The sequence below is a fragment of the Hippocampus zosterae genome, chromosome 4, assembly GCF_025434085.1.
Source record: "Hippocampus zosterae strain Florida chromosome 4, ASM2543408v3, whole genome shotgun sequence".
Taxonomy (NCBI): Eukaryota; Metazoa; Chordata; class Actinopteri; order Syngnathiformes; family Syngnathidae; genus Hippocampus; species Hippocampus zosterae.
The window spans coordinates 17,546,355-17,562,316 of record NC_067454.1 but is presented as its reverse complement, the minus strand read 5'-3'; the positions used below and the strand labels follow the sequence as shown (position 1 = coordinate 17,562,316).

At 43.5% G+C, this 15,962-nt stretch overlaps 1 protein-coding gene across 6 annotated transcripts in view; it reads left to right on the top strand.

Annotated features, from left to right (window-relative positions):
* Nucleotides 1-15,962, top strand: part of sox6 (SRY-box transcription factor 6) — a 152,063-nt gene that overhangs the window by 45,305 nt on the left and 90,796 nt on the right. For all 6 annotated transcript variants that reach the window (XM_052063633.1, XM_052063630.1, XM_052063632.1 and 3 more), the window contains 2 exons: nt 3,819-4,059; nt 6,645-6,855. In XM_052063633.1, coding sequence (XP_051919593.1) covers nt 3,826-4,059; nt 6,645-6,855 — 445 coding nt within the window. In that variant the 5' untranslated portion in view covers nt 3,819-3,825. The remainder of the gene's footprint in view (nt 1-3,818; nt 4,060-6,644; nt 6,856-15,962) is intronic.

Here is a 15,962-nt window from a genome sequence, read left to right as displayed (position 1 = left end):
CATGGCACAATCACAATAGAGGGTGATAATTAATTCATTCATTCATCTTCCGAACTGCATTATCATCACGAGGGTCATGGAAGGAACTGGAGCCTATCCCATCTGGCTTCGGGCAGTAGGCAGGGGACACCCCGAATTGGTTGCCAGCCAATCGCAGGGCACACAGAGACGAACAACCACGCACGCCCACACCTACACCTAGGGACAATTTAGAGTGACCAATCAGCCTACCATGCATGTTTTTGGAACGTGGGAGGAAACCGAGTACCCGGAGGAAACCCACACAGACCCGGGGGGAACATGCAAACTCCACACAGGGAGGCCGGAGCTGGAATTGAACCCGGTACCTCTTCACTGTGAAGTCGACGTGCTAACCACTGGACTACCGGGCCGCTCAGTGTGATAATTTAATTGTGCTAAACGGTGGCTTCCGTGTCAATGCTCCTCCAGCTGGGAGCTGTCAGGTAGTAATATCTCATTATGGCAGGTGAAGAATCCCGAGGAACCCTACCACGACACCTGTTAGAACAGGAGGAACCCATGGAGGCAAATGAGCAGATGATTTTGCTCAACTCATGCACACCAACACATACGCACGCACGCGCGCGCCTCTGTAAATTCCCAGATTCATCATCATCAAACCGTATTCCAAATGTTTATACAATTAGGCATTGTATTTTCTTTACATGGTACTTCAAGTAATTAAACATTAAAATGGCAGCCCTTGTGGGTGATTAATGGCTTGACGACGACATTGTACACTAACACTGACTGATTTATAGATCACCTTGGTTAATTAGAAGCCTGCATGAAGCCAGAAAGTTCCGTTGATTTATTCACTGTGTGACAATATGTGTTTACAAGTTGGCGTGTAACTTGTGACTTTGCGATGCATCTTTACATGGCACATCTTGTTAGTCAGTTATTACGGACCAGGGCTTCAACAACGTGCAATTTTTTTCCCATCGTCGACTGTAATGTGATGAAAGTGGAGTCATAGGTGATCAATTAATGATGTCATTGATGTTTTTCTTTTCGGCCCGGTGTAGTAGTCTTTATTCTTTTTTGGAACACAGACCAGTTTCTCACAAAGATCTATTTTGATGGACCGGCATTGGAACAAATAAAAACAAATGATTCGAAAATATAACTCGTCGGTTCAACCCTTAAGTGAAATGTGTTCACTGCATTTAACCCATCCGCATTCTCATGCACGCACCTACACAGGAAGCCCAAAGTTGACCGCTATATCCATCTGAAGGTTATTCCTTTTTCAGACATCTATAATTCAGTCTAATTTGATCAGTTTTAACCCTTGCATTCTTTCCCTTGTGGGGTCTTGTGATCAAAACCAAGCCGTTCAGGACACTCACAATGCTCATGGGATGGACGTGGTTCTTGGAATCTGTTGATGAGTTACTTGTCACCAGTGTCAACAAAAGGTTAATGGCATGACCAGGCAATCACAGCTGATGAAATTCAGTCGGCCTCTTTCACCATGAAAGAAAAAGAACGGCTCGCTATGGACAGTTTTGCCCCACAAGTCAAAAGGGCGCATAGATGAGTGCTGTGTGACACCCCCTGTAATACTTTGCAATTAAGCAGAGGCTGTTTTGCTGAAACATTATCACAAGGAGCAATTCATGAGTCAAAGCATTCCAGGCGATATGAGCTTGTAGGGTTCGGGTTAAGGCTTCTCCCCTTCAGTATTGTCAGCTAACGTGCTCTATACTGTGTGTGTGTGTGTGTGTGTGTGTGTGTGTGTGTGTGTGTGTGTGTGTGTGTGTGTGTGTGTGTGTGAGCTGATCCTTCCTCTTGTGTCTGCTTGTCGTCTTCAAAATCACTGGGGCTTTGTCTTGGGCAAAGTGGGCACGAAAGATAGCACTTCATGCACTTATTGATTAGTTTGGCTTGTTAGCTGTCCATTGTTATGGCATAATCAAGCATGAATGATGGCAAGCCTGTCAAGGATTTATGAACTTGAAGCTCACCATGTTTTTTTTTTCTGTTTACCATATAAAGGCAGAGTTGGAGCTTGTTTTTTTGGAAGAACTTGACTGAGTTTAAGTCATGCCAAAAGTTCTAGAATGTAGACACGGCTGTTTTGTTTGCATTGGAGGCCAAGCTTGAAAAGAGTGTGATTTCTTTTGGAGAAGATGATTCATTAATATGTACACCCACACTGAAATGAGTAGAACTTATTTTATCCTCATAAATTGCTTTTATTGTGTCAACGTCGATCCGCTGCTGAGAAAAGCCTTTAGATCACGTTGCCGTGTGATCCCCGCTCCAGTATGAGAAATAAAATGCCATACAGTACTTGCCACGAGATATCTTCAAAGAAATATTTCCCCTTTCAATGATATGAGGTGGTATTGTATGGGGCTTGTCAGCGGAGGGGGTGGGGCCGAGGCAGTTCTCCCCACTCTTTAGCTGCCTGAGCACCGAACCTCCTTGCTCTTCTAATAAATTATTAACTTCTGCTGACAAATACTGTTATGGAGCCTGCCGCAGATCTGTTGCATTCTTTAACAAGATTGCTGTAGACACATGTTACAGGAGGATGGAGTCTCCATCGCTCTCCCTCCATCCCCTTGTCTTGCTCACGCCTCAGCGGTTTGACTGATGGCTGGAGACTCAAGTAAAAGTGCCTGGGAGACTGAATATTTTAGCGGTAAAATAATGCCACTTGATTTACTGTGTAATACAAAAGCAGTGCTTTGTTTCGCTCTCACACTCCATTGAGGACAAGGCGTTTGTTGCACTCCAGGCTCGGGCTTTTTGGGCGCATTAATAAAAAATACGTCAGAAGACGAGTACTTGAACGTCCCCCAGTGCGCACACGTGCGCACGCCTTCTCCATCGAACTCCCATTTCTCAGCCCTCGATTACGATTGTAATGCGCATTCTGAGGTTTTTTTTTCTTCTCAGATTTGGGAATTTTCAATAATACACAAGCCAGGAAAATATTTATTGGCTGATTACAATTGAAGGCCGAGTCTCACTGCACAAAGGAGGCAACAAATGCGGGCACACTAAAGGACCGAAGCATTGACAGACAGACAAGTTGCAGCCAGCTACCTGACTTAGTGGACTTGTTTGTTCAGCTGGTGAGACACATGACATGAACTTAGGCCACCTTTGTTTGGGCCCACTCCCTGCTCAGGCTGATCTGTCACAGTGCAGCAATGTGTGCATGTGTATGTGCAACACTTGAAAAGACAAGTGAATGTTTGTCAGCCACCTAGACTGGCCATTTGAAGTCGTTCAAAACTACACCCAGGTTAACTCAATTAAAATCATATATTTAATTATATCATGAAGCTTAGCGGAGGGATCAAACGTACCCAATTCTGTTAACAAATAAATTGTATTTTTTCAAGTGCAACATTAATAGGGTAAAGAAAAAGAATTGTAAAAAATATATATTTTTCTACATGCAAAAATAGTGAAATTATTTGTGATTATTTATTTTTCCTTTCCTGGCTGATAGCCCCGCTGTCTGGCTGACCTGCTGCATGAGTATCTTGGGGTTTGGCCCAGGCCCCAAGCGGGCACTGTTCCAGATCAAGCCATCCAGATCAAGCCATCCATCTGCATTAAACAAAAGATTAGAGACCCCACAGCCTGCCCCAGACCCCTCAGGCAGTCACGTTGAGCGTTGTTGTAGCACAGGTGCAAGTTTTGTACTGTAGTTTTTAACGCCCAAAAGCCACTTCTGCTACTCTCTTAAAGCCTTGAGGAAACACCCCTATTTCTGTGCGTCGCTCATGGTTATTCACTTCATATTAATAAAGTGTCCTTTTGTCGCTTTACAGCAGAGTCATGTCTTCCAAGCAAACCACGTCTCCTTTTGCCTCTGTGGTTGATGGAGATGAGGCCATGAGCCAGGATCACTTGTCTTGGGAAAAAGAGGAGATGACTGACGCCCACTGCACACCGCAGCTGCCGCTGCACAATCTGCTCCATGGAAAAACCCATCCTGATGAAATTCAGCCGCTAAGTAGTGTACCTCCAGAGAGTGACTGGGACAGCTTGGTGTCTGCCCAACAGCGCATGGTGAGACACAATACATACATACATACAATTGCACCTGCACCGAGGTTAACGAAAAAAGAGAACAAGACTTGAAAGGGAAAGAAGTTGATGGTTCCCTCCCCCACCTCTGTAAATAGTAATTCATGGAAAAAAAATAAAACATTTTTTCCTCCATGCAACACGACCATTTAGCACCAGAAGTCTTTAATCATCATTTTCCCTGCCCTCATCTGATTGGTTAAATTGTAGATATCTGCTGAGCGGTAAAGCCCCTGATGCACGTTCCTTAGTGTGCACAGACTTTGTCTGTTTTCTGCACATTCACTATCGTATTGTGCACGTTCAGACCACAGATGGATCTGCAGGGCTCTTAAAGTAAGGTTTTCATTTTATACACAGTCTACTTCAATGTTTTTACCTCATGGTGGGACCAAGAGAAGAGTGATGTTTGCTGAACTCTGTCAAACACATAACTTTCAATTCTTGGGATTTCAGTTTTAGACTCAAGTGCACTCTCTCTATTACTGTGCTCCCCGTGGTGTTGCAGATCCGGTCTCAGTAGGCACTCATTGTCCCCGGCTTGTACAAAGAAGCCGATATTCTATCCATAGCTCGAGCTCCTTGGAGTAACGAAACCTCTGAGGTCTTCGTATAAGTGGCTTTGCCAAATACGAATGCATCATCTATTCTCAGAGTAAACAGAGGAACGTTTCCCTCAACGTTAGCAATGACACAAATCCCAACTGCATCATGGTCAAAAGACTTGGCCTTTTCTCCTTCCCTTGAGCTTGCATTCTTGTTTCTATAAAAGAAGCATGTCTTGTCCTTGGTAGCCGCGTGTTGTTCGCTGGCTTGTTGTGTCAAAGCTAAATTGGCTGTCGCTCTCCAGATGCTGTACGTTCTAAGTGCATAGCTACTTTGATGTTAGCGGAGTGAAGGGCAGCGTGAGCACTTGTGAGCGAGACGCACACAAGAGGCAGGTGGTTGTCTTTGACAGATGGCAGAACAGTAAAGACACCCAGAGGGCTTCTGAAGCAGCTCCGCAGTTGGCCGCGGAGACACTCAACAGTCAACACCACAGGATTGCAGCACAACGACACTCAGTAGGCATCACGTGAAAATCTTCAATATGAAAATCTCAGAGTGACGCGAGTGTAAGGCATTGAAGAACGACCTCGTAATCATCATCGGTGGTACGTCGGTAACTGAAGCGGAATATGCTTCATGAGGTGTGAGACAACATCGCGTTAAACTGTTTCTTCCTAAGGCAAGGAGAAAAAATATGACGTGGTTTAAAAGCTCTGAAAAATAGTTCTGTCATGTTATCAAACGTTGACAGCTTCATGAAAACAACTGAAGATGAATTGCTGAAAGCCAAAGGTGAGAAGAGCGACTCAAAACAAGGTTATGCAAGAGGAAACGTATCAAACGACGGCGTGGCATGATACAGAGGAGAAAATAGAAAGGCATAAGGCGAGAGGAATGAGAGTGTGCTGATTACCTGACTCCACTGCTGTGCCATGCGTCTGTGTAGGCTGTGCCCTGAACCCGTGCCAGCTGATTAAGCCAACACTCCTCCACTAGCCTCAAGCACTCTCCACTGTCTCTGCCACGCCGCATAATCATTCAACACAAGGTTGGGAGGTGCACAGCGGGTCGGTCAGTCGTGCCACCCTGGCGCTTGGTACCAGACCACCCGGCCGCACCGCTGCAACTCTGCCTAGGGCTTGACATGCCGCACAGGGATGAGGAATTGGAATTTATTCATCAAGTCCAGGAATTGACACTGCGCCGCTGTTGATGAAATCTCACATTGATTGTTGGATCTCGAAACGTTTCCTCTCCTTACTATGAGGGAAAATGTTTAAATCACACCTAAGTGTTCCCCTGTTAAAGGCAGAGGCTCCTTGCTGCTTAGCGACCTTCTGCTCCACAAACCGTAATTAACACCACCTTCTGTCAGATGCAGCGCTCAGCCGTGGCTCGTGTGCCGACGATAACCTTACATCTGCGGAGTATTGCTCTCTGTTTCTCTCTCGCTTCCTCTCCACCCGTTCAAGCTGCATCTCCCCATTTCCCTTCATGTGTGCTCGTGCACAGGGAGCACTCAGCAAGCCAGCTAGAGACAAGACCCCAAGTTAACTACTAAACCATGCACAGGTGGGACAGAAAAAACAACAACAGCTTGAGACAGGACACAGATTTACGACGTCTCCAGGCACTCAGCTGAGAATAGGTCTGCACTAGAAAATGAACAAATTACATAGCAGTCACCTGAACACAAATGCACACTCAAGAGCAATTTGAAGAATTACTGTTGGGCGGTTTCTCCGTCAAGTGTCGGCAGCTGAAGTCAAAACGTACTATGCGTGTACCCTATGCAAGCGTGCCTAATCGTTTCATCTCATTTTTCCGCATCAAATCCTATTTAGCGGTGCAGCCAGTTCTATTGAACACAAAGTCGCAGCTATATGTAAGCACAACCGCAGCCGCTTCATATGTCCGGATGACTATGTTGCAACACTCAAGTTGTGTGAGAAAACTCAAAGGAAGAGCCCAGAATCCACTCATCTCTTGTCATTGTGACCCCTTTGTTTGTCATACAGGAATCTGACAGCAATAAAGTATGTTCCCAGTACTCCTTCCGCAACAATTCCACTTCCCCGCACAAGCCAGAGGAGGGGGCCCGGGAGCGAGGCGACCTGCTGAGCGCATCAGCGTTTGGAACTCCGGAGCGCCGCAAAGGAAGCCTGGCAGACGTGGTGGACACACTCAAGCAGAAGAAGCTGGAGGAGATGACAAAGACAGAGCAAGATGGTAGGGCTCCGCTCTCCGCTCGCGTACTGTTGGAGGAAGAAAAATGCGTCCCGCGAGGGGATGCGGCTTCCAATGTGTCTTTCTGCGATACCTGACTTTTCCTCTCAAACTCTCCCTTGTCAAAGGCATACTTCGGCTCCTTTACCGCGGTATTGCTTTTTGCCTGTCAAATTTGCTCGAAACAAACCTTCGTCTCATTGCCAATGCAGTCTCATTGCGAGATCACCCGATGAGGTCTACCGCATGTCCTTTCTGAAAGACATCTCATGTTAGCGTCTCCCTCCTACAGCCTACAGTCTATAAAGAGTACAGCGGTGAAAGAAACAAATATTTGAACAAGCTGCAGGAACACATCCCCCTTCTTAATTAGGGCTGTAGTAATGTAACTACATCCAATCAAATGTTGAACCCCTTGGGGAATGCATGTCTCATTTAGTGTCTGGGGAGCTCTTAGCTTAAGCACTTCATCAGATGAATAAATTAGACCTCTGTTAGCCTAAAAATAATTTTCTCTTCGTCTTTTAAGATGTCGGTTGGTGGTCTTTTTAGTACACCGGACGGGGCATACGGTACTTATTGTTGCAGGAGGAATCGGCGTACAGATATTTTCTGTATATGACTGCCTACGGATAAAATCTTCGAGCTGTCCCATTTCGCTGAGAAAGAAACAAAACAACTTTCCAGAACGCTTGCACTTCAGACTAAGTTTCATACCGTACGTGTCTCATCAAGCTGATTTTCACTCTGAGCAATGCCAGGCGTCATGGTAATGAACCCCAGCTGGTGAAGCCTGGTTAGTGCAGTAAATTTAAATGGTCAAGTGCATCTTGTAATCCGGGGCCGTATGTCATTGCAGGGAGAGAGGGTTTGCTGGAGTGCCATACAGCTGTTTTAATCTCTTGTTAATAATAGAGACATGGTCTGCCTCATGCACTGCGTATCACTGCCACCAAAATAAAGTCCCCTGTCAGAGGAAATTAGTTTCGAAGAAGGAGAAATGGCAGACGATAAGAGAGGCCACAAAGTTCAGAATACTGTTCCTATGCTGCCGGAACTGAGAGAGAGAGAGACACTCAGTTTTGGAGAGCACTTGAGGTAGCTTCAGTGGTGATGATCAGTGATTACTGTAAAAAAGGAAGGGGAAGGACTCTCGAGGCAAACGAAAAGAGAACCTTGCCGATAACTAGTGCAATCAAATTGGTACTTCTTTGTTTATGGAAAGAGATATGGCTGAGGACTGAAAAGGGCAGGATGGAGAGAACACAAGAAGGTTAGAGAAGCCATTTGTTGTCTTAATGACACCGCTAATGTGCTGCAAGCAACAGATGAGCTAAATATACCGCTCATCTAAGCATGACAACTGTTGTGTCCAATTCGGCCGCTTTGGTGTCTGTGTGATCGGGATCACCGAGGTCCTCGGAGACTCTTTGCCATTTGCTACCATTCTTCTTGGGGTTCCCTTGCCTGGTCCGAACAGTTCATTGTCTTTATGGATTTGGGATTAAGTGATGACCTCAGGAAACAGGACACTTCAATGTCTTTTCAGTATCATTTTTATTTTAATTTTTTTTAATATTTCATACTTCGGAGTCCCACAATGAGTTTTAATCACCAAGCTGGATAAATAAAAAACAATAGACAAGGTGCTCAGGATTGGACATACTATCACTTGGACATTCTTCGATCTCTATCGTTGTAGCCTTTTACTCCTGGTACCCTTCTACCCTTCTCTTCCATTGTGGGTCCTTAAAGTGCTTTAAGTGCTTGTGACTGTGCTAATGAATGAAAATGTCCTCCAAGCAGCTTGCACTGCATTTAGCTGAATAGTCACCTTTGCTGTAAAAGCCATAATAGGCACAGTTGACAGCGGGGCTAACGATTGTGCCCCATGTTTACTTACTAGCTATTGTAAATGCATTATTTATGAATAAGTCTCTAGGCAGCAGTTGTCAAGAGTTAAAAGGAACTAGTTAGGAACTATTGGGGCTTGGGGAAGTCGGGGTGAAGAAAAATAGCTAACATTATCAAAAAAAGTCAAGGTGACCATAATTTGATTCACATGCAAGTAGAGCACTTTTATATAAGGCACTAATGTAAGTCTGAATCATTACTTTGCAAGTCAACACCAAAATATTTTGTGTGGGGGAATCTTGGTCACCACTAAGACACCTATCCATCCACCCATTATCCAAAACGATCATTGGTTTTTCGGGCAGTAGGCAGGGTACACTCTGAACTGGTCGCTAGCCAATAGCAGGGCACACAGAGACGAACATTTCATATCTGATATTGAACACACCCTGGACGTCTGCTCTGTGAGGCAGACGTGCTAACCTGTCGACCACCGAATCCAGAGTACTTAATAACGATTTACTAGCTTGAAGTCTTAATTACTGCGATTGGACAGTAGGGTCCAAATCTCTACCTTCAGGGAAACCCATACCTTAGAATTCACATCTCGTGCGCATTATGCTTTTATTAAAAAAAACAAAAACGAGAGAACCTCTCAAGTAAGTGAGGTCATGAAAATTGATTTGTTTTTTCTCAGCCCCTCCACATATCGGGCAAGCACCCTCGCACCCCCTGGGAGAGTGTGATTACCAACTTAGCTAAGTGATTATTATTTTTTTATCAGGGATATACCTGAATTGTTTGTCCTTAAATTTGTGTTAGACGTCTTGGATGTTGACAGGAGCTTCCCAATTGATTCAGACAGTAAACTGAGAAACATAAACATTTCTATGAAGTCGGGATACAGTAAATAGAACACATTTCTCAATGTGTGTCTCTGGTGATTGACACACCTCTGCCTGCGCCTCTAGAGATACATTTAAGGTTGCCTGGGGAAATGGAGCTTCTATGGACACTGCGGTGCTACGTGATCACAAACGTAGCTCCATGACTGTAAAGCTATTTGATGTTGGGAAAAAAAAGACGCTACAGAAAAAAATGTAGTTACTATAAACCTTTAACGCCACTACTGACCAAATACTGATTGATTTACAGCTCCATAAGACGCAGAAATATGTGTACTGAACGCGTCCACGTTGGACCCACCATTTATCGCTAACTCTGCTATTTGTAATTGTAATCCCCCGGTGAGGTTGTGTATTATCACTGTATAATGATTGTGCACTAGGCTGAGCGATCATCATTGTGCGATCATTATGCTCTATTACGACAGGCGTTTAATGAGGTTCAGGGTTGTGGGAAAGCTTGGGAAGAGAATAGTTTGGGCCCTGATTAGCGCTGATCAACTCTCGACTCTGTTGTAACACTTTCTCCATCAGTGTCCCGACGCCCCGCTGAGTCCACACGCAGCCTCGGAGGAAATTGGCTGCAGGTGCGACATAACACCAGCAGGTTTATTTCTAGGTAATTTCATTCGTTTTGAATGATCATGAATTAATTTTTATTTTTAAAAGAAGGCTTGATATTACAAAAAATAAATATGATGTTCCACAAAATACAGTGTTATATTTGATATGATAAAATGCTCATTTTCTTGCCCCAGACAGACTGATGCATATTCTCCCCGCCTCTCCTCCCTTCTCCCCTCTCATCTCATCCCAGCTGCCGTGTCATCTGCTTCTGCTTTATCCCACCTAATTAATAGGAATCTTTGTTATAATGATCTGAGCATGAGCCTCTGACTCCATGCATATGCAATGAGGCTTCGAGAATCCAGTTGCCTTGGTTGCCGATTTTGAGGCCTTCTTCAGCCACGTAGCTGTTTGTGTTTCCTCCGGGTGCAGCATCCTACCGCTTAGGCCGGGACCTTCCTGGCAGGCCTCGTGCGCACGCTGGCCAAATACCAGTCAAGCATTTTCCCATCCCCTTTTATAATACGCTGCTCCATTTTTTGTTTCATCCAGATCTTTCAGCCATGGATCTTGATGCAAGGAATATGTGTGATTAAATATTTGCTACAGGTTTATGTCAGCTACAGAAGGGGGGTCTTAAGGCATATTTTTTTTTTTGGTGCACACATATGTGTGTGTGTGTGTGTGTGTGTGTGTGTGTGTGTGTGTGTGTGTGTGTGTGTGTGTGTGTGTGTGTGTGCTCTGTCTTGGCCTGCAACACGGTGCACCAGCCCAGCGGAGCAAGGCTCTGGTCTGTCACTTTTGTTTGAATAGGTAATGCAGATCTGTTCAGGCTGAAGAGACATGAGCTGGAATCGCTTGTTAGGACATATGATCAAAAGCTGCTCTCTGCTCTCTGCCAATCAACCCTCTTGTCACCCTGGGAAGCAGACGTTAAATAGATTTTTCGGCTGTACGGCGCGGGCAGTCTGCCAATCTGACATTTGAACTTGGAAAAAAAAAATGCCCAGTAGCCAGCCCCTTACTCTCCACTTGTCCCATCTAATCAACCTTCTTCCAAAGTTTTACCCCTCTAAAGGGATGCCTTGGAACTTGAAATATGTTGTGTTTGTGTTTTTTTAATAATGAAAATAAAGCACTCCATGTTATGATATTTTATAAAAACGTAATAACATACGGGCGGGTCAATCGTACCTCACAGCTCCACCACAGTTGTTTTGTTAATTATGTTTATGTCAACCTCACTTCATCGAACCTTTGTCCAGTTTTTCATCTGTCTCCCAGCCTCACTCTCTGGTGACAAAGTTGCTCCTGTGCCAGGCAGAGATCAGAGCCCAGGGCTAAATGGAGGGTGTTTGGGCTAAACAGAGTGCCTGGTCCCCTTTTGAATTATGTATTTACTATCTGTTCCAAAGCAGATCCCTCACACAACACACACAGACGCAGTCCCTGCAGGTTTCGCTTTACACAAGCGAAGATATAGATTTTGTTGCCCCTTTCTGCCGCTGTCTTCGTCATTCACATGACAAAACAAGCAGCTGCTTCTTCAATGTGCCATTCTTTGCATTCAAGATCACCTTCCCCAGTTCTCATATTCCGATTAGTCAACAGTAGCAACTGCTGGGGAGCATTCCAGGGGCCATCTTCCTGGGTTTCAGCTGTTCAGTGTATCCCCCTTGCCCCCGCGCCGCAGCACAAAACTCCCATTGTGATCCTGGCCATTCTGGCTGCACAGGAACCCCTTGATAGGAGGAAACGGGTGTTTCTTCGAGACAAATCACAGCCAGAGTTACACAGAGGCCTGTTTGTCCTCGCTCGCACAACACACACACACACACACACACAGGCGAATGCACGTACGAGTCCTCGGTATACCTCGTCAAGTGTTGATCAACTCTAGTTAATTACACCTCTGCTGGGCGGGTGGGGCCTTGTGTTTTGTTTCGCAAAGAAAAATAGCCGCAGTATCAATTTGACTATTTTATTTGAACGGCAGCATTTGGAGAGGTGCAATGATGATGAAATGCTGACACATAAGAAGGCAGAGGCCATTAATGCTGCTATATTTGTCAGGGGGCATGAAACCTCTGTCTCCATTGTACAAAGAATAGCCGCTTTAACCAGTGAAACGGGGCATGAGAAACAATCAAACTTCAAATAGTTGGAGCGAGGGGGAAAATGAGGGAGAGCAGTGCCGATGTGTACACAGTGTCAGCTCAGTATCGCCGCCCTAGCTGTGGCATTCGGCTCCCCGACATTGTGCGCATACAACCAGCGCCACAAAGGAGCCGGTGTCATCTGACCAGGGATCAAAATAGTTGACATGTAACCCACACCCCGCACACACACGGCCTCTGTGACTCGCTAATGATTTCAGAGCACATCGCCGGCTTGTTCTGTAAGTCTCAGGTACGTCAGCCATGCGGCTCACAGATCCGCCTTGACGCGAGCAAACATGACAACGAGTGTATTTGCGGCCTATTAACATATTTGCATTGTTTTCCTCCTCTCCGCAATCACGCGTCAAACACGACAAACAAAGAGACTCTTTAATCCCTCGGGAAGAAACGAGTGTTTCCTCCCACTCGCTGCTTTTCTTTTCACTCTCCCCGTGTTCGATAATGTTACAAGTGCCAGGAGATGGGATGAGCGTGTCAGTCCAAATGAATACAAATGTGTTTTATTGCACAGCAAAGCCTAAGTGGCAATGAGTATAATTATCTGACAAATGTCATCTCCCTTTGAATGTACACGGATCATTTTTGTCTGCTCCAGTCCACAGCTTAGGCGGCTTTCGTGTCACATTATCAAGTACATACTATCAAGTTCAAATGATGAGCAGTATATTTGAAACCATGGAAAAAGCCATCAAAACTTTGCTGACAGAACAAAAACAAAAAAATCACTCTAAATGGCACAATGAAAAGTATGGGAAATTATTTTATTTCTTTTTGTTTTGTGTGGAAGAAAATGTCTTTGGTGCCTTTTGCATGTTGTAACACTTTCAAAATACAGTTCTGTCTATTTGTTTCAACCCAAATGTGATCATACATATACCAAATGACTCAAAATGCATATTGGCTTATGTCATGCAAATTTCTTTTTCCGTGCGATTACGTTTTTTTTTTTTTTTTCTTGCACCGAAACAAGTTGAGTGCAGAACTGAAAGTCACAGGAGGGAGTTTTTAGCATTGAATTAGGATTCACATGAAAAATAGCCACATGGCATTTATGGTCATAGCATGTTGACACGAAGCACTTGACAGTGATTCAAACCATTGTACGTTTAAAAAAATGAATCATAAAAATAATTTAAGAAAGTGGACTGAACTGAGATTTTAACACCTCCCAGCCACAGTTGAAATATCAATAGTCCAGCTTCTTGTGGCCCATATGACTTGTGGAATATTGCCTTTTTTCCAGAGGGCCTAACATATAAGGGTAACATATAAGGGTTTCTTTTCCTTAAAAGAAAATAAAGGTGCAGGGTAACACAAATATGTGAAAAATACAATATAATAAAATACGATTCCAATTATCCTACTTCACTGTAAAGTCTCAGTTTCGGCAGCGAAAGGCACCAAATGCTGTTTTTCTAGTGTTCAAAGTCTACTTGAAATTATCCATTCATCCATTTTCTAATCCGCTTAACCTCACGAGGGTCGCGGGCGTCCTAGAGCCTATCCCAGCTGTCTTTGGGCAGTGGGCAAATCTTTGAAAAATGTTTTTATTGAATATGTATTAAGATCAACGTGCAGGACAAAAAAAAAAGAAAATAAGTACAATACAATTCATTTTATTGTGCGTTTATACATCTTAGTTCCTGGGGTGTAATGGTCGGGCCTCTTGCTTAAAGTAGAGACATTTGTTATGCTTTATTTATAGACATTGCCAATATTTGTGTGGTCAGTTTTCCCGAGTGAGCTCAGTCAAGCGCTAGAAACAAAGTGGCCTGTCTGTCGAAGACAGTCGACGTGGCTCAGTCTCCTGCAGAAAGGAAACGGGCTAATTCAAGAGTAAAATACATACAGCTTTTATTGTGGATGAAGCCAGTTGAACAACGGCACATTGAGACAGCAACAGTGGTGGTGGGGGGGTGTTTAATTGTTAATCTGACTTCATACTGTAGTATCTCCCGCCTAAATGGAAAGCCAAGCCTGTGTGGAAAACATATACTTTTTACTCTGCAGAAGACTCTCACACATTGTGTTTAAAAAGTGGCTTGCGGTCTAATAATACACATACAGAATTTGGTGCATGCACCTCTTATTGAACATTCATTATAAAAAAGATGTTGACCTTTGGTCTTAAGCTAAAGTAAACAGAAACTGTGTATCCTGAATTCTGGCATCTCAGTAAACAAACCGAGTTTGAGATTTAATAATTATCTTTTAACTACTTTTTAAAGGTGGGAATGAATTGCGGGAGAAATTAAATACACTCTCGCCTTGACTTTAGTTCATTTTCTAAAGTGAAATTTAATGTACTGGTAATATGTTCCCACCCATGCAGACTTTTCTAGTACCCACATGGCTCCATGTTGTAATGTAATTTGTGAGTTTCTTTCATACCTGATGTGATGGTTTAGTTTCGCCAGCATCCAGCGTTGATGATCAAACACATTTTGGTGTCCATACAAGATACTTGGCGTCACTGCAAATTATAATGCATTCGTGTGGATCCTAATAGTCTCTTTTTGTCCTTGTAGCGTTAGGCAGCCATTAATTTGCTAAATCACACTGAACGGCCATGATCACACCGCCTGACGCTTTCCCTCACACATCTATTAACATAGATGAATAAATGGGAATGTTTTTCCAGCATTGATTAGTTGGCAAGTGTATATTTGACAGTTAAATTGCAGGGCAGCAACCCCCCCCCAACCCCACCCCAAAAAAAGAAATCTCTCCCGGTAATGAAATTTTTGTCCCAAATTACATTCATTTATGACAGTGTGTGGACCCAAATGATTACCGACATCAAATAGAAATTATAAATTTTAATCAAGTACATGTTATGTTCATCTTGGAAAGTGATGATGATGATCAGCACTGTTAGTAATGTACACCATTGAGTAACCATACACACACACACACACACGCACACGCACACACACACACACACACACACACACACACACACACACACACACACACACAAAATCCAATTAATTCCTTTAAGAGATGATTATTGCTTTTATTTTAGCATTACGCTTGATTTAATTGTTTCATTTCACTTGACTTTTATCATTGGACATAGAAAACAAATGTTTTATTTTATTTCCTTGATTATTGCATTGACGATGATGACAATTCTGATCACTGATTAATTGGAAGATTAATTAAAATAATAACAATAATAATAATAATAATAATCGTAAGAAAAAGAAGAAGAAAATAACTTTTTTTGTTCACTTAACACTTACAACAATAATGTATAAATTATGAGCAGAGCATTTGGCTATTTCAGAATACTCTGTCCCTTTAGTATTTATTTAATTTAACAGAGAGAAACATCAGTCATGTTTTTTTTTTGCAGATATTTGCGGGGAACGGGGAAAATGATTGAGTATCATTATCTTTGTCCTGTATTGTCACGTGTGAGTGAGTGATTTAAAAAAAAATAGAAATCTGAAAATATTTGCCTTTTTCAGTGAACTAATATCGGCGGATTAAATCGGCCAGACGATGAATCAGGCCAATTAATTAGTCGGGCTGTAGTGTTGACTGCTCATGCTCACCGCATCGGAATAGAGAAGCGAGTGGAAGAAAAGTTGATTTGGCT